The sequence below is a fragment of the Sminthopsis crassicaudata genome, chromosome 6 (genome assembly GCF_048593235.1).
Source record: "Sminthopsis crassicaudata isolate SCR6 chromosome 6, ASM4859323v1, whole genome shotgun sequence".
Taxonomy (NCBI): Eukaryota; Metazoa; Chordata; class Mammalia; order Dasyuromorphia; family Dasyuridae; genus Sminthopsis; species Sminthopsis crassicaudata.
The window spans coordinates 225,681,590-225,700,993 of record NC_133622.1 but is presented as its reverse complement, the minus strand read 5'-3'; the positions used below and the strand labels follow the sequence as shown (position 1 = coordinate 225,700,993).

The window sequence follows — 19,404 nt, the reverse complement described above, 5'->3', positions numbered from 1 at the left end:
TCTGTGTCTATCTCTCTCTGTATATCTGTGGTTCTGTCTGTCTCTCTTCTCCTGCTTTATTCAACACCTTATCTCCTTCTGAATCTTTCTGGCCCTTTGCCATCCTCCTACCTCTCCCCTTCTCTGATTCCCCTGACAGCAGGGACATATTCTTTAAATATTTCCACATATATGGCTGCATGTGCTTTTTGATTTTAAATACCTACTATGTCAGGTACCATGCTAGATACTGGAAATATAAGGAAAAAATAAAACAACCATTGACGTTGAGGAGCATACATTCCATGAGAGGCGAGTAGAGACATACACACAAAAGATAGACAATTAATACAGATATATGTTCCTAACATGTAACAGCTGGTTTGTCTTTTATTCTAAAATTGCTTGATAAGAACAAGAGAAAAAAGAAACAAACAAATATCGTTACAAATCAGTTATTTGATTCTTTGGCCTCCGGGTCAGGGCTCATTTTACTTTGGTTGGACATTTCTTCAAATGCTTTCATCTCTGAACTAGAGTACTTGGGGGTTAGGATCACGTTGTCGTAGTCAAAGTCTTCATCAAGTGAGAATGGCTGAACTTCATCCCCAGATACCTAAGATAATAATGGGGGATAAAAAGAAATAGTTGATATGAAGAAATGATGCGAAAGGAAGACTTAAAAAGTTAAAAACATATACTACCTATTAATATTTAATTAAACTTTTTTTTAGACTTCAGCACTCTCAACTGATTAAACTGTTTTTAAGTAAAAGAATAAATTCAATTATTCAATTTGACCTAATTTAAGCCTCTTAATAGGCCCCATTTGTACCATACTATATCTGAATGAATATCATTAACAAATTTGGCTTTAGGCAAAGAATCAGAAAGTCTCTCCTGCACATATCCATTCCGTTTTTACCAGTCATAGTGGCAAGGCTGCAGGGCTATGGGAAAATTAGAATTTATGCTAAATTGTGAGCACATATGCCTTCAGATCATAATAAGTTTTAACCGTTCTTTGACTAATACCTAAAAATGACTTCTCTCAATAAAACACATCCTTTAAGAATGAATATAATGCATTCTATTTATATACATATTGCATATTCTCAAATAACAGCTATACTCCCTGAACAAATAAAAAGCAATAACTGGGAAATTCTGATCACATCCAATTGCAAGGTATAGATGCCTTTATCCCTATAACCGAAACATGGAAAAACTATAGGTTTGGTTTGTTTGACTTTTATATATACATATTTTCTGTCTTTGTCTTTTTTCTCTCTCCCTCTCTCTCCTTTCCTTCCTCCATCCTTGTCTTTCTGTCTCTGTGTCTGTATATATATATATACAGACATATATATGTAATATATATGTGTAATATATATTATATATGTGTAATATATATTATGTATAAGTAATATATATGTATATATATACATATATATATATATATATAAATCAGGGTCATTGAAAAGAAATAAATAAATTACCTTCCTTATTCATGTTCTTTAAATACATGCTTACTAAAAAGACACCATCTTCAAAAATATATTCTTAGTAAACTAGGAAGGCATTGCTTCAACTCTCAATGCATCTTTTCCTTGGTTCTTTGCGAAAGCACATGTGTAATGTCGGTAACACAGTGAAGACTCAGTACTCTGGGAGTAGGACAGAATGAGGACAGGCAGTATCTGGTTTAAACCCAGTGACCATGGATTACACAACTCATTCGAGAGTACACAACACCCCAGGATGGAGTCATCCTCAATTGTTGGGTACACCTGGTGATTGGTGAGTCATCTCTGGAATATTTTGAAGGAAAACTACCTGGATCAGAAATACCTGGGCAGAACTAATATTGAAAAGAAGCCATAAAAAGGATGGTTTCCCTCCTCCTTCACAGCAGGTCTTCAGAAAGGCAGCCCCCATACAAACAGCAGCCTTGTTCATTTGTTCTCCCGGGGTTAGTTGTGCAACTTTGTAAATCACCCTCCTGCCCTCATGAAACGATCCAAGGGACCTGGTATCAAAGAACCATCTACAAAGCGTACTTTAGCAGTTTTCCTCTTCTCCCAAATGCCAAGTAAAAATCTACTTAGAAAAATACAAAGACAATGCAATAGATCTTTGTAAGAAAGACTTCCTTCTGGGATAGCTAGATGGCCCAGCAGATACAGCATTGGCCCTGGAGTCAAGAGGATCTGAGGTCAAATGATCTCAGTCACTTGCCCCCAATTGCCTTGCTAAAAAAAAAAAAAAAAAAAAAAAATCTCTTTCTTAACATGGTGAAATATTCCCATAACCCACCACAAAACAATATATAATACTATATATTATATATGATAATAATAATTATATATATGTTAATATATATATATATATATATAAAATGAAAAATCACAAAACCTAAAAGTAACATAAGATGCCATCCAATTTGACATCAGAAAGAAAAGAAGAAAAATGAGCTCAAAGAAAGGAAATGACTTTTTACAACCAAAGCCAAGACTTAAGCCAAGATCTCTTGGGAGCCAGATGGAGGTTCTTCCTAAGGTTCTTTCCATGGTTTCTCTGGTGTCCTTGAGCTTTCAGCTATATGCAGGAAAGAAACCAGGGGAATCGGTCTGACTGATGAAGGGCTCGTGCTTCAGTGGTCTTTTCTGTGCACTATTCCAATCACAACAGGCAAACTGATCACACGGCAATCAATCAACTCCTAAGTTGGCTATAACAAACGGAGCCAGAACACTTCTGGCTGTCAGATTAGGAGCACTTTCTTTTTAAATGGAAGCATTACCTGCTTCCCCTTCAATGTTTTTATTCCAATCTTTAAATATTTCTTTCCTGGACCACATAGTTTTCTTCATCGGTCACACAGTGTTGATCATACCAAAAGCAAGGATTGTTTGTGGCAAGTCAGTAAATAGAACTCTAGCAAAAGGATTATTCTCACACAGAGAAAGCTGATATTACTCTAAGAGCTATAAATGTTTTCTCCACTCCAGAAAGAAGAGTCATTAACAGCAACTGTTGCTAGAATAATTTCCCGGGCAATCAATTAAAGGATGAAATTAAAAAGCACGCAGCCAAGAACAGTCATAGATTATCATATTTCTGTGCCAAAATATGACACTCAATAGTTTTTAAACAAGTTTAACTGTGGATGTCAGAACTGTTTAGACACTGTACCAAAGCCAATACATTCTTTTTAGAAAAGAACTTCCTAAGGAAAAGCTAGGCTAAAATGCAAGAATATCTTCCTTCCTTAAATATAAATACTCCAGCTATTGCTGTGGATTGTCCCATTCATTCTGGATACTAACTGAGAATTATATAATAAGTGACTAGACTGTTCATACCACTTGCCCTAGAGACCCAACTACCTCTAGGAATACAAATGCAGAAAGAAAAAGCCATTATATACCAAACTATTCATAGCAGTGTGCTTTGTGGGAACCAAATCTTAGAAAAACTTAAAAAAAAAGGCTCAAAATACAATGTTTATTAATATAATGGAATATTTCTGTGCAGTAAAAATTGACGACTAACAAGAGCTTAGGAAAAAAATGGGAAGATTTCTGAACTGTTGCAGGACACTATAAGCAAAACCAAATGCCTACAATAATATAAATGAAAAAATAAATTAAAATGAAGTTAAATGCTAAGTAACTGAAAATCCAGTGAAGGTGCCAGAAAACAGATAGTGAAACATCTCTTTCCCTTTACAGCAAAAAAAAAAAAAAAAGCAGAGGAAAGCTAGACAGAGTGTAGTGTATATAATAAAACTAATAATTTTTTGCAGAGCATATTTTTGCTTAATATTTTTCTTTGTCACACAAAGGACTCCTTCTAGAGCTGGTGGAGCATCTGAAAGGACCATGATACAAAGACAAAAAACATCAATAAACAGCAATATTTTGAGAAGACAATACACATCTTAGAGTTTTGATCAGTCTGAATTATTCTTTGAACAAAAGCTAAAAATATCTACCCATCACCACAACAATCTTTCATATCAGTGTTAGGTACATTGGACACATACCCAACTTAGAAGAGTAGTTCTGGGGAAAGAAAAAAAAAAAGGTTTTCTGGGATGCATTTTAATTATTTGGGGGAACATACAACTGAATAAATTAAAATTCTGTCCCCCCCCAAAATATATATGTATACATATATGTGTGTGTATGGATGGATACAGACACAGATATAAATTCAAAGTGAAACTGGATAGAAATGTAATGTCCAGTCTATACCCTGTGGCATCCCCAGTGAAAGCTTTTACGATCCAATGCCACAGCATCTCTTCTAAGAAATGCTTTGGGAGTTGTTATTTCAAGCTTTAGTTCAGTTCAGCCTCCTATGTAAGGAGACTGTACCTTTCGACTACAAACTGAAATTCTAATTTATTTCAAAGGGAAGAATTTGCACAGTGGAACACTGAATCCCCTGCCACTGAACAAAAAAACAACTGCGAACCAAGTTATTAACTTGTTATTTTTGCCTAAGGAGCTGAGAGAAATATGTGGATTTCAGGTGTCTAATTTCAGATCTAATTGAAATCTTTTTGTACACTCTTTGGGAATAGAATTTGTGCACTATTAGAAAAACTGCCAGTTTCTCTAAAATTGCCCATGTGACTTACTCTAACTGAGCGGATGTTAAGGAAAGAATCATTTTCATTCATAAGACCGCATGTCCAAATTAAGGGAAAAGAACTTAATGCTCATATCAATAACAGCAGCATTTAGCTGTAGGTTATTTTGCCGAGAAATGGTATAAATAAGCTATCTGGAAATGAGAACTTTCAAAGACTATTAAGAATAGGCAAAGCAGTCTTGCCTCTACACAGAAATGGTTACTAATATTACTGTACACCAAGGAACTCTTCCTCTTTGCTCTTCATAGATTACTTTTTTTATGCTTTTGAATTAAAAGCATGCAATTTTCACCTCCCTAAGGTGAACTCTTTTTGCCCAATAGAGCTGGTTGAATGTTCTCAGATTCCTTGAAACACAATAAGCAACACATAAATGGAGAACATCAGGTTTCTGAAAAAAACCCTGACTTTAATGGTATATATATATATATATATATATATATATATATATATATATATATACTCCTGATTTTAGCTTGAGATATATATATATATATATATATATCTCAAGCTAAAATCAGGAGCAAAATTTAATAGTGTCAAAATTCAAGCAAAATTAGGGTGACTACTTCAAAAACTCCATCAGAAATCAATTATTAAATGCCTACTCTCTGTCAAGAGCTTTACTAAGTACTAGTGAAAAATTAATAATAGCCAGAATTTATAAAGCACTAAAAAGTTTGCAAATGAAACATCCCTGCCATGAAGGAGCTTATATATGACAAGATATATACCCACCCCTATTAAACAGAGATGCCTACAGAGAGAGACAGAGAGAAACAACAGGTAATTAAATCAGGGCACTAATAGAATCATAAAAGGCTTCATTTAAAATGCAGCTTCTTAAATTTTTTCCACACATGATTCCTTTTTTACCTAAGAAATGTTTACATAACCCTGGGAATATATTATCAAATATTTACTTATAATAGATCATAATCTCATAACTCCCATATTGTTATGAAAACCTATTTGTGGCTTCAACCCATAGTTTTAAGAAGTTCAATGCTTTGAACTTTAAGACACTAGATAAAAAAAAAAGAAGGAAAAAAAAACTAACAAGAGGCCAAGGGAAGATGGGAGAACACCTGAGGCACTGAGAGGGTCAAACTATGTGCAAAAGCATGAGAAATGCATGCTGGAATGACTTGTCTGAGGAAACAGTGAGATGATCATTTTGTACAGAACCATGGAACACATAAAGGGTTATGGCTAAGTGAGCTGGAAAGGTAGTTTTGAACCAGCTTTTACAGGTCCTTCAATGCCAAATAGAAGAGTTTATCCTTAATCCTAGAAGCAATTGTGTATCACTACAGTTTATTAAGCAACAGAATGATATGGTCAAACTCATGCTCTGGGAAATCCCTTTGGTGGCTATGTGGGGGCTGGCTGGGCTGGAGAAGTCAGACAGGTGAGCCAAGATGACTAAAGCAGGCCATGGATAAGGTTGGTCGCTACCTCTCTTGGCATTAGTGTTCTAGTCTAAAGAGTTGGGATCCCAAGAACTGCATCTCTACTTCCCTCAGAGGGTCATTGTAGGGAACAAAGGATGTAAGATATTCACAGTTCTCTATAGTCACAGAAAGCTATGTAAAAATGGTGCTGATATCATAGCACTAATGGCCTAATTCGATCATATATCTTTAGCCCTGATCAGCAACAATTACCATCTCTACATTGATGACTCTCAAATTTACCTATCCTGCCCCTGATTCACTGCAGACATCTCAAACTGGACATCCAGCAGACATCTAAAACTCAACATGTCCAAGATGAATCTTGTTATCTTCCTCCAAAAACAAGGGTGCCATCATCCTCCCAGTCAAGTGAGCTCCCAACCTAAAAGTCCTTCTCAGCTCCTCTCTCCCCCCAGAGCCAACTTCTTGCATCTCTTCAGCCCGTTGTCCCTTCTGGCCTGGCTGCCCTCCTGGAGCATGCCCTCATCACCCCACGCCCAGACACACTTCTTCTGGTGGTTCTCCCTTTGTCCTCATGCTGGCCCATTATCCAAGTGTGCTTCCTAACAAGCAAGTCTCCCCGTGTCACTCCTGTTCCAATCCCTCCTACACCATGCTGTCAAAAGTAATTTTCTTCGAGCCCAAATTTGCTCAGTCAAATTCAGTGGCTTCCTACTCTTTTGAGGTTAAAATATAAAATCCTCTCTGGTGTTTAAAACTCCACACAGCCTGGCCCCAACCCATCTTGTCGTCTTACTGGATACCAACCTCCTTCTTTGCAATTCAATCCACCAGATCTTGTCTCTAGCTATCACATATAAAAATGAACCTCTCATTCAATGTCTTTGAAGGGCGATCTCAGAATAAACTGACCAGTGATTGGACCTGGAAAATATTCCCTCCTCACCTCTGGCTCCTAAAGTTCCTTTTTGCCTCGTATAACATCTCCTGCTGAAACCTTTCCCCAAATGCCTTATGTTTGACTGCTTCATGTACATCTTTTTATTCCCTTTATATTTATGGTATCTCTCTAAGCTGCTTTTGCTGCCTCCTCCATTGGACTGTGAGCTCCAGGAAAGTAGGGATTGTTTCCTTCTCTATACTTATCCCCTCAATGCCTATCACAGGGCCTGCCATACAGTAGCTTCTTGGTAAATACACATTTATTGTGTATTCCCAGAGCTGTCTTTACAACTCTGAAAGGAGGTTAGGATATTTATTCTCCCTTTCTCAATATTTAGCAAGATCGATTGGATAAAATTAAAAAGTTTCTGCACAAACAAAACTAATGCAAACAAGATTAGAAGGGAAGTAACAAATTGGGAAAACATTTTTACAGTTAAAGGTTCTGATAAAGGCCTCATCTCCAAAATATACAGAGAATTGACTTTAATTTATAAGAAATCAAGCCATTCTCCAATTGATAAATGGTCAAAGGATATGAACAGACAATTTTCAAATGATGAAATTAAAACGATTTCCACTCATATGAAAGAGTGTTCCAAATCACTATTGATCAGAGAAATGCAAATTAAGACAACTCTGAGGTATCATTACACACCTGTCAGATTGGCTAAGATGACAGGAACAAATAACGATGAATGTTGGAGGGGCTGTGGGAAAACTGGGACACTGATGCATTGTTGGTGGAGTTGTGAAAGAATCCAACCATTCTGGAGAGCAATCTGGAATTATGCCCAAAAAGTTATCAAAATGTGCATACCCTTTGACCCAGCCATACTACTACTGGGCTTATACCCCAAGGAACTACTAGAGAAGGGAAAGGGTCCTGTATGTGCCAAAATGTTTGTGGCAGCCCTTTTCATAGTGGCTAGAAGCTGGAAGATGAATGGATGTCCATCAATTGGAGAATGGTTGGGTAAACTATGGTATATGAATGTTATGGAATATTATTGTTCTATAAGAAATGACCAACAGGAGAAATACAGAGAGGCTTGGAGAGACTTACATCAACTGATGCTGAGTGAAACGAGCAGAACCAGAAGATCATTATACACTTCAACAATGATACTGTACGAGGATGTATGCTGATGGAAGTGGATTTCTTCAACATAGAGAAGAACTAATCCAATTCCAATTGATTAATGATGGACAGAACCAGCTACATCCAGAAAAGGAACACTGGGAAATGAATGTAAACTGTTATTTTTACCTTCTGAATCCAATTCTTCCTGTGCAACAAAAAAAATTCGGTTCTACACACATATATTGTATCTAAATTATACTGTAATATATTTAACATATATAAGACTGCTTGCCATCTGGGGGAGGGGGTTGGGGGAGGAAGGGAAAAAATCTGAATAGAAGTAAGTGCAAGGGATAATGTTGTAAAAAATTACCCATACATATGTACTGTCAAAAAATGTTATAATTATAAAATAAAATAAAAAATTAAAAAAAAAAAAAAAAAAAAAAAAAAAAAAAAAAAAAAAAAAAAAAAGATCGATTGGATAGTATATCCATATGCAAATTATCCTGCCTATCATGCCAAGTGATATTACTAAAATGAAAGAAATGTTTACCTAATTTTGGAGAGATTTACTTTATTTTTTTTTTCTGTTGGAACATGAAATCAGAGAAAATCAGGTCATGCTTCAAACACATTTAACATCCTCAGCACTTCCAACTGCCTCATTTCTGTTATTTTTGCAACAAGAACCATTAAATACTAGTGTTCTTTCACAGAAGCACCAGAAGAAGGTGGCAGGTGCCAAGGGGGGAAAGAGCAGAATTGGCAAATATGGGAAAGAGTCAGGGGAACTGTTGTGAATCTCAGAAAGTCCCCTCCCTAGCAATCACAAGGCAGCTCCCCATTGATAAGGAGAGCTTATAATCATGAAAAACTTCCAACAGAGGTAATGCTGCAATATCTTTCACCTAAAAATATTGGCCCACAGGCCACAAGTCTGTTAATAATAATAAAAAGTAAGCATAACTCACATTATTATAGCACTTTATGATTATAAAACACCTTATAGTCCATCTTCATAACCCCAAGAAGATATCACATAAATATGAGAAATGCAGCAAGAAAATCATCTTGCAAAACTGAGAGTTTATATATGCACATGTGTACATATACACACATATATGTGTAGGTATGTATTATGTACATGTAAAGTTGTTATAATTCCCAACTTACAAATGAGACAAAATTTTAATTACAAAAAATATCTTTTTAGAAGATCAGAAAAGGTAAATGATTTTTCCCATAATACCATACAGTCAGGATTCAAATATAAATCTTAAAACTCACAGTCCACCTCACCATGCTGCTAATATAAGTACTGTCCATATTATTTTGCTTTTACCTGAAGTGTTTTTTCAAAAAGCACGAGTGTAAATATGGAAGTTAGCTAGCATTTTGTCATCTATCTGAAGGGCTCCAGGAATATTTCATCCTTTTTTGCCCAATAACTAAAATCATTTTATAACAATCATCAAAACTCTGTCAGGTGCTACAATCACTTACTGTTCTAATATATTTTATAACCGTGTTTCAAATCAAGAAAAAGAGATGCCCATAAAATAAATGGAATCCTGCTGGAAACAATGCTGTAATTTGAGCTTCTTGCATCTTGAAGAAGGTGAGAAATTCTTAATTAAAAAATCATACTCAAAGGAGGCCGTACCTACCAGTTGGTTTGTCAACCATCTTAACAGTGTAATAGAAGTCCAAAGCATTCTAGTCCTTCCCTTGTGATTTAAGTGCAACAAAAGTTCCAAAAGGAAAGGCCAATTTTAAATTACAATGCATTGATTGCTTCAAATTGAATGATTGAGCTCCATAAAGCAACCTCTTCACACCAATTATACATCAACTTGTGGAGAAGACTTTTTTTAATATTTCACAGTTAAATTCCCAATGATAATATATATACCTTCTACAACCAAGAAATGCTCCTGGGATATTAAAGAAACCAGGTACCTTAAGAACCCAGTTTCAGAAATTCTGAGCTAGAAAGCACATTAGAGGTCTTCTCATCCAGTGTCTCCATATTCAGACAAGATCACCTGGATTATTAGTGCTATTTAAGTACTGACCAAGACTAGAATTCAAGTCCATCAACTCCGAATTCTATCCTCTTCCTTCTGGGTCACTTTTGTGAAAAAGCCTTTCACCTCCCACCCAGCAATATAAGAGGTGAAATAAGGTCAAGCTGTCTCTGGAACCCAAGGGAAAAAATGGTTTCTCTTGGAAGCCTGTTTTCTAAGACTTATACCAAGACCTCAAACAAATGACTTTAGAGATATAAGGTCTGCAAAATGCAACAATGAGCAAAAAGTGTCCAGATGAAAGTAAAGATAGACCAGGAAATTGTCTTTTCTGGTGGAAAATGTCCAGATAGGACTGACTCATAACATAATGCTAAGATAAAATGAAAATCAGCTCTACAAAAAAAAGCATAATTGCACTAAATGTTCCAAAGGAAATTAATAAGTTGAATATGTAAGGCAGTGAGAATATGGAGAGAGTATGGAAGAAGCAACTTTAATTTTGAGCATTCATCAAGATGGAGAGAAAATGTAAAAATCTTCAAGTCCATCCAGTGATATGGCAAAAAAATTAAATATATATATATATATATATATATATATATATATATATATATATATATATATATATATATATATATATATATATATATGTCCAGAACCCTGACAATCCCCAAGAGTCCTAATCTCTCTCCACCCCATTTCATGGGAGAGAGATGTGAATGTGCGGCAGGGAAAAGTACCTCCTTGAAATGTCCAAACACCAGGTGTTCTGTTGGTGGAAGAGTCTTTGATTCAGGTTGAGAATGATGATCAAAAGAAGGAATGTAGCCAGAGGCAGAGAAATGGTCCTCCTCTTCTACCTCTCCTGGAAGCAGTAGCAGCTCTGCGGAATAAAAAATAGCTCACTTGACCCTTTTACCCAAGTACACACCTTCATTAAATTATCATCTATTATTTGACGTTCAAAACTAAACAACAAATAGCCACTATACACAAGCCCAGTTCAAAGAGCATGATTGAATTCTATTAAAAAGCTGAAGGTTCTGACCTCAAAGTCATTTTTACCAAAAAAGTAAGTTACAGTCTACAGATTTATTGAAAGGTGTGAAGTTACATTCTATTTAAAAGAAGGAAAGATTATCTAAGTAGTTTTGTTTTTAAATGATAGAATAGCTTATACTGCTTCCATTTATCAATGCTTGACACATATATAGTAAGTACTTAATAAATGCTTATTAATTGATTGTTTTTTCCAAATAGCACTACACCCTGGATCACTATATTCTCAAGGATATCCATGGCCACTCAAGAGAGATCAATCCAGCAATCCATATAGTTAAAAGGAAATTGAATACATGGATATTGCCATTGTGAAATTCAAGTTCAATAGGAGTCATTCAGGATGGGGAAAGAGACACACACAGACAAATATACATATCTACATATATTTTATAAATGTGAAATCAGTGTGAACATAAATATGAATATATGTGTATATATAATCATACATTCCTATATGTGTATATGTATTCATGTATATAATATCTTAGAAACATCCTGAGAATAGAGAACAAAATAGGCCCAGAATTGAGGAGGAAACAGAAACAATCCCTCCAGACTATAATATTGTCAGGGACCCTCAGTCACTACTTGATTAAAAAAAAAAAAGCACATCATTTTAACATATTTTCCCAGAGATAAATCATGCCTAGAAATCACCAAAACAAAAATCTCAAGATTCAAAATCTAAGATACCCAAAAGATAATGGAAAGATACATGCCAATGGTCATTTATGATTACAGAAAAAAGGAGAAATGGATCTCCTCTTCTACCTCTCTTGGATGCAGCAACAATTTTGTGGAATATGGATGAGTTCGCTTGACTTTTCACTAAATCACCTACTAGCCAATAATATTCAAAGCAAAGCACCAAGTAGACAATATACACACGCAAGAGGGCCCCCAAAAGACCCCAGTATAAATAAGGACCTGTATTGCTAGAAAAAGAATTGGGCCAGTTTTATAGCCAAAGCAGAGATTAATAAATGAACAGCACTGATGTGACCCACTGCCCCAATAGAAAGGTCTCTGGCACAGTGGATATACTTCCTAGGGAGGATGTTTGGCAGGCTGTGCACAAGAATCATATCCACAAAAGAGATGGATTATTTAAGCGATACATGAGAAAAAGGAAGCTTCCCACTTTTAGATGACACATCAACAGCTATATCACAGCTGAAATAGTTTAGTTTGGGGGTGGGTGAGGATTTTCCTATACTAGTATATACTATTTCCCCCATTTGCCCTCTAGTTCTACTCTTCCCACTCCCAAAGAGAGAGAGAGCCAAAGTAAGAGGAGAAGAGGGAGTATTGAATTCATCATGCAATAATCTGGCAATCTCTCAAAAAAAGATAACATTGGAAAAATCAGAAAGGCAGAAAGAAACTATTTTAACTTTCAGCAAAAAGAAAATTGTCATATTCAAAATGCATGGTCTAATTTTTAACTCTGGCAAACAACGGAAACCTGCTTTTAGCTTCTTCATCACAGTCTTCAGAATAAGCAACTGCTATTTGTTTTCCAATAGATCTAACAAAAGTAAATTCTTTCCTCTTATTTCTTTGTGCAGGACCAATAAAGCTGCTATAACAGGAAAAATGAATGTTTTAGAACGCTCTCAAAGGACCAGAGAATGTCGTAGTGGGATGTCAGGGGTCACAAGGTCTACCCCTTCCTGGGCAGGAACTGTCTCCACAACACTCTCAGCACCTTGCTATGCCACAATTGCTTCAAGACCTTTTATGACAGAAAACCCCAATCTAATTTTAAACAATGGTTTTTCCTCAAATCAAAAAAATAAAGCTGTCTTTCAGCAATTTCCATCCATTGTTCTTAGATCCTCCTCTCTGGGACTAAGGAAAGATGGTGAAAAACAAGAAATGGTTTTCTTCCTTGACTTGAGTTTCCTCTGGAAGTAGTCAGGTTCACAGGGCATATCCAATGATACATGGCTAGTAGGATGATGCTACAGGGCTAGAGGATGATCCTAATTAAGCCACTAATTAAGTTTTCAGAGGAGATGATTAATGAAGAGAAATGTCTTTGTTGCTGCCAATGGCAGCGTAAATAGGGAGATAACAAAGTACTGATATCAGAAAGCAGAGATTTATTGGAAATGCATCTTGCTTCCCACTACAGAGAGTAACTTTCCTAATTGTGCAATTACAAGTCCTCAGACTCCAGGACTGCAGGGAGAGCTGTGTGGGCCATAGTCAGGCTAACCTGCCTTCTTTAGGTGGGGCTCTGACAATGCTGATTGTCTTTCCTTTCTTTTTTTTTTTATTTTTAATGGTGGCTCAATGGAAGGCCATCAAAGTGAAATGAGCTGTCTCATTACCAAGATTAGTCCAGCAGCCTGTTTAAAGATTCTTTTTTGGGTACGAAGCAATATCTCTGAAGTTCCATGCAGCCCCGAAGAGTCAGATAGAGCTGTCCATCTATCCACATGCGCAGCTCCATATTAAACTTATATTAAGTCAAGGATTCTTAACCTTGGGACTATCATTTTTAATAAGTTTAATAAGTTGATAAATGTATTTCAAAATAATTAATTTCCTTTGTTATTAATCAAATAGATGACAGTTTCAACTATAAAGAACTTATGATGAAAAATGCTACAAATACCCAGAAGAAAAAAAGATGGTATCTGAAAACAGACTGAAATATACTTTTTTATTCCCTTATTTTTCTTAAGATTTTTGATTTACCGAGGAGTTTGGGGGAGGAAGTATCTATTCCTCTTATTTCTTTGTGCAGGACCAATAAAGCTGCTATAACAGGAAAAATGAATGTTTTAGAACGCTCTCAAAAGACCAGAGAATGTCATAGTGGGATGTCAGGGGTCACAAGGTCTACCCCTTCCTGGGCAGGAACTGTCTCCACAACACTCTCAGCACCTTGCTATGCCACAATTGCTTCAAGACCTTTTATGACAGAAAACCCCAATCTAATTTTAAACAATGGTTTTTCCTCAAATCAAAAAAATAAAGCTGTCTTTCAGCAATTTCCATCCATTGTTCTTAGATCCTCCTCTCTGGGACTAAGGAAAGATGGTGAAAAACATCTTTTACAACATGACTATTATGAAAATGTTTTGCATGTAAACCTATATGATTTATATACACATTTTGGATGTGTATCTGGAATGGCTTGCTTCTCAATAAGGGAGAAAGGATATGGAGAAAGGGAGAGAATTTGGAACTCAAAAGTTTTAAAAACAAATTTAAAAATTGTTTTTATATATAGCCAGGGGAAAGAAAATACTAAGTAAATAGTGCAAAACAACAATGAAATGTCAGTTTAAGATGCCAGCTTTTTATATTCTCAAATCATATATGTAGGATGTGAAGACCGAGTTAGCACCCTGGATACCTTAGAATCAGCCGGAGTCAGGATAAGCAAAAGTCCTTGGTCTTTATTCTTGGACTTTAGGGGTTAAAAGTCAGGGGAATCGACAAAGGAATCCCCACACCTTCTTTCTTTCTCTCCAACTCCTGCTTATCTTACTCCACCCCCTGATCCCCTCTCCCAATTTTTTGTCTACACCCATAGATGGAGCCAACACAGAATATTTGGGCAGGGCCTTTCTCCAAGTTAATAGAGTATTGTCCAAATGGTAATTAGCCTTAAGTTCTAGGACCTCAGCGCAACTCAGTTTCAGCCCTTTACAGTAAGATTCAAAAGCACTACCATACTGGGTGGCATGAAACCAACCAGGAACAACAGAATCCTAGCAAGGAGCTCTTCACTGTGGGACCTATTAAGAGAAACGGTTTTTTCAAGAAAAAGAGCAATGTGGTAGAGTAGAATGAACTACTGAGCATACAGTTAAGAGTACCCCAGGCCAACCCCAACTTTGCATCTAGCTGATAAGCACCCTCCTGGGTCACAGATGTATGAGTTAACTTTTCTGGGACTCAGTTTACTCATCTTTAATGGAGACCAGAATGGAATGCATCTCACAGGAGGAGATATGTGTGAAGTACTTAGCATAGTGCCTGACACAGAATAGGCTCTGTTCAAATTCTTAGCCCTTTTCATTCCCCTTCCCCAGATTGTACTGTTAAGAGATCTAGACTGAAAGTATCAAACATGTGGCCAAAGATTTATCTATCTGGTTTTAGTTTCACTCCTTGGTAAGTGTCTGAAGCAGGATAACTCAGGTCTTCCTGCCGTCACATTCATCACTCTGTGCATCTCAGGCCTCAAGTCCATCATTCTATTCATTGTCTACTTTTTCCAAAAAGGCAGTGAGTCAAGATGCTAAAGACCTGAGGAGCTGGGTGCAGTTGGCAGAGGCAAGCAGGGCAGGGCCTGGATGGGGATCAATCTGGCCTTCTAGACCTACTTCTGTGAAGATCACAGCTAGGCCCACCTTGCCAGGTCCAGCCAGAAATCCCAGTCATTTCCAGCCTGAGGTCACATTTTCCTCATAAATCTGCCCATGGTTCACACCATCTTTGTTGAACCCCTTCTGGATCAGTCTGCTTCATGGTGTCTTTCCCCTGCCCATCACCCACACTACATGGTGTCTCTCCTCACCCTCTTCACAAAATAAATAATAGTTTTTCCTTATAACTAAGTAAATGTTTTAAGGAGCTAAACTTCTCCTGCCAGCTCAGGGCATACTGAACCTCATGGGATATTCCCTTTCTCCTAAATAACTGTTGAATTCCATTAGGGCACTTGTCTTTTCCATCATTAATTATTAAAACCCCTTTCTTGCTAAGAATATGCTCTCCCAATTTTATTTCATATTTAACATTTCTGGTGTCTATTGTATCTCATCATTTTGTCTATAACCTCTTCTCCTAAATAAACCCATCTTTTGCCAAAGAGAATGACCACTGTGACTTTTTCACATGACAGAACCCCAATATTTGGTGTGTACATCAATCCCCACATTTAGTATTGAACCCCAAATACATCATTTGGAACTAGAAATTGTTTTCCTAAATCACAGAGGGTTTGACAAATTTCAATTGCTTTGAAGTAAAAAGAACTCAACTACAGAGAGGCCCATTACTGTATAAAGTTGCTGTTGCTACCTTTTTATAAATCATAAATTCTGAAACAAATAAATTTTATTTTTAATGTATTTATTTATGACTTATGACTGCAACTACTTGCAAAAAGGATCTGAGGCAGTATATAAAATGAAAAAACATAGAAAAAAAGGACAAATTTTCATTTAGAATAATCACTCTATTAATTTGAAAAGATCCCTTCCTGCTTTCCTCTCCCCTCTCACTCAACAAAATGTGGCCAATAGCTATCTCTGAGTATGTTGTATCTAACCTTTTCTTTTTGCCTACATTTTTCTTCCTGAGTTTAAAGAAAAGGAAAAGAAAGAAATGGACGTGGATGACGTTAAAACCATTTTTGAACAAAATCAGTGTCTCTAATATGTGTGGACCAAGCCTGTCCCAGATGATGAAAAGTGTGCATTTGGATTCAGACTGTGCCAAGGAGATTCATTATAGAATTATGGGCAAATCATCAATTCTTTCTATTTCCTTATCTCCCAAAGTGTGGTTGGGGAAAATCTCTTCTCAAATGATTAATGAATGGCTACTTAGGGATTCCAGAAAATACAATGATAGATGTGATGCTCTTTTGAAGCTTATCCTCTATTTGGATGTTACATACAATTCATTTTATTACCCAATTTGTATCAAACAATGTCTAGAAACCCCATTGACATTTCACCTTTTTAGGTCTTTAAAATTTATTATAAGGAAAGGATTTTTTTTCCTAATGTTTTCAATTTTATAATGGAGATGAAGTAATTGAACCATTCTTTAAACAATGAAAAAAAACAGATTTACAATTCAACACACATTTATTAAGTGCCTACTGCAAGCAAGGAAGTCTATATATGAAAACTAGTTGATTGTTGTCATTTGTTTTGGAAGAGGATCAAATTGACATTGCTATGTTACAGTTGAGTTACAGCAAGGAAGCCTATGTGGGAAATTAGGAATATAAAAACCAAAGGAAACAATGATCCCTCAAAAAGCTTATATTCTGCAGATTTTGTAAACGTGTAGCCACTTTTTGCACAAGACAGATAAAAGGTAAGAATGTCATGAATACCGCAAGCTCCCTTGAGTTGTACGTAGAAGCTAATAAGCAAAAGAAAAGCCATTCCTCAGCTTTGGCATCTCTGGCAATTGTTGGACATGAAAAGATAATTGGGTTGGGGACATCATCAAACACGGATGACACTATGGCTACTAGGATCAAGTCATGCTATGTTCCCGTCACAGAAAGTGCCCGATTCAGGCTTCCTGCCCATTCTGGTCTGGCGTGGGCACCCACAAGTGATATGCTCCCCATGGACAGCTGATTTCTTCAAATTAGCATAATGTGAGGGAGTGGGGCTCAAAGGAACACTCAGTTCGTCCCAGTCACAAGACCATCTGGGCTGTCCCAGAAAGGAAACAAAAACAGAGATGAACAGAAGAGATTGTCTTCCCTTAAATGGTTTCAGTAAAATACTAGCACTGCAAATAAGGACTTTGCTGGATACTGGAAGTCCAATTGTCTGGGGCATGGGTTGCCATTCTATAATCCCCTGATACTATCAGGTTAACTAGTTGGCCTTGAAACCAAAAGAGAAAAAGCAGCTCAAACAACGTCCAAACCAAGGCAGGACAAGGACTCTGGCCCTGATGCTCTACCTGCAGCATAGCTTCAGGTGACTGACTGTGCAGTGACTCTGCCCTGAGGTGGTATGTGTTCAAGCTCCCTCTCAACCAGAGAAATCCGAAAGACAAATCGAACGTGAAAAGAGAATCATGAGCCTGAATGTGGAAAATATTTTATGACTGGAAAAAAGTAAGGGTGGAAAAACAATCTTCAAGCCACTTCTTTGTCACCTCAGGCAAAACTGTTGCTTAAATAATAACAACAGAATCTAATCAGCCAGCCTTCCAGCTGCCAAAATTATTCAGTCAGTTGCCTATTTAAAATGTCCCCATCTGAAATAAAAATCTGCCTTCTGCTTAAATTTCTGAAGGCTACAAATGAGGTTCAAACCACAATTCCCCTAGGTATGGGTTATTTATTTTTTCCCAAATGACTGAAATTGTACATTAAGGGAAACACCCAAGCCCCACTGGTCTTTTTAATCATTGTAACAGTTCGGCAGCATCTCCTTCACTTTTCAAAAGGTTTTTTTCCAATATTATTCCCTCAGGGTGGGAAGATTGTGACTCACTTATTCCAAGCAGTTGAGACTCGGGTCAAACCCAATTTTTTTTTTTTTGCCCCACAATTGCAGCAGAGCCTCTTGGCTACTTTCAAGAAGGACTGCAGGTAGAGGTCTTTTTAGGAAAAATCAAGAATGAATAGACTACGAGAAAAGCTGATGAAAGAAAAGAACTCCTAAATATGTTGAGGCAACTTGGGAAAAAAAAGGTAAAAAAATAAAACCACTATTTAGAATGATAATAACAAAAAATAATAGCTAGCCATTAACTAGAACATTCAGGTGTGCAAAGCACCTTATAAATCCGATCTCATTTGATCCTCACAACAATCCTGAGAAGTGATATTTTCATTCCCATTTTACGGCTGAGGAAACTGAGATAGTGGTAAAGGGATAACAGGATACGTCTATGGCCAAATTCAAAGTGAGACCTTCTTGATTCCTGGCCCTGTGCTCTGTACATTGTGGCACCTTCTAGCTATTTTGTATCTAGGCGATATAACCTAAATCAAATAATAATGTCATATTAATGCATATAAAACTCTTATCAACACCAATCAATAATGATACTCTCAATCCTGGCAGGAAATAAAAACTGGAAAGTCTCTCACACTGATATCCTCATTAATGTGCCCCTCAAAAAGTTAAATTTTATATAATAGTGATAATAACATATTTATGGAGTACTTACTACAACATATAGTATTTCATTTGATTGTTACCTCACATCCACTTTGAATTAGATATTCTAAGTTTATAGTTCCCATTTTACAATTGAGTAAACTGAAACTCAAAATCTCAGCAATAATATTTCTTTTTATTTCTGAGTTAACCAGGTTAAGAGACTAACTAGAAATCATGAAAAATTTGCATATGCAATCAAGTGCTTAGGAAACAGGAGCTTTTTCAGAATGTCAATATTTTGAAACTGTCATGGGGGTAGCTTTTCTCAAAAGGTATTAAGATCTTCAGGGAAACATGGTTGTCTAGCATAATCCTTAAGGCCTAGTAA

The 19,404-nt window shown here is 36.5% G+C and overlaps 1 protein-coding gene across 1 annotated transcript in view; it reads right to left on the bottom strand.

The window, feature by feature from the left end:
• Nucleotides 1–336: 336 nt before the first annotated feature.
• Nucleotides 337–19,404, bottom strand: part of IFTAP (intraflagellar transport associated protein) — an 80,783-nt gene continuing 61,715 nt past the window's right edge. The window contains exons 7-8 of the mRNA XM_074272718.1: nucleotides 10,860–11,002; nucleotides 337–595 (exon numbers count right to left, since the gene is read on the bottom strand). Of these exons, the coding sequence (XP_074128819.1) occupies nucleotides 431–595; nucleotides 10,860–11,002 (308 nt within the window). The 3' untranslated portion in view covers nucleotides 337–430. The remainder of the gene's footprint in view (nucleotides 596–10,859; nucleotides 11,003–19,404) is intronic.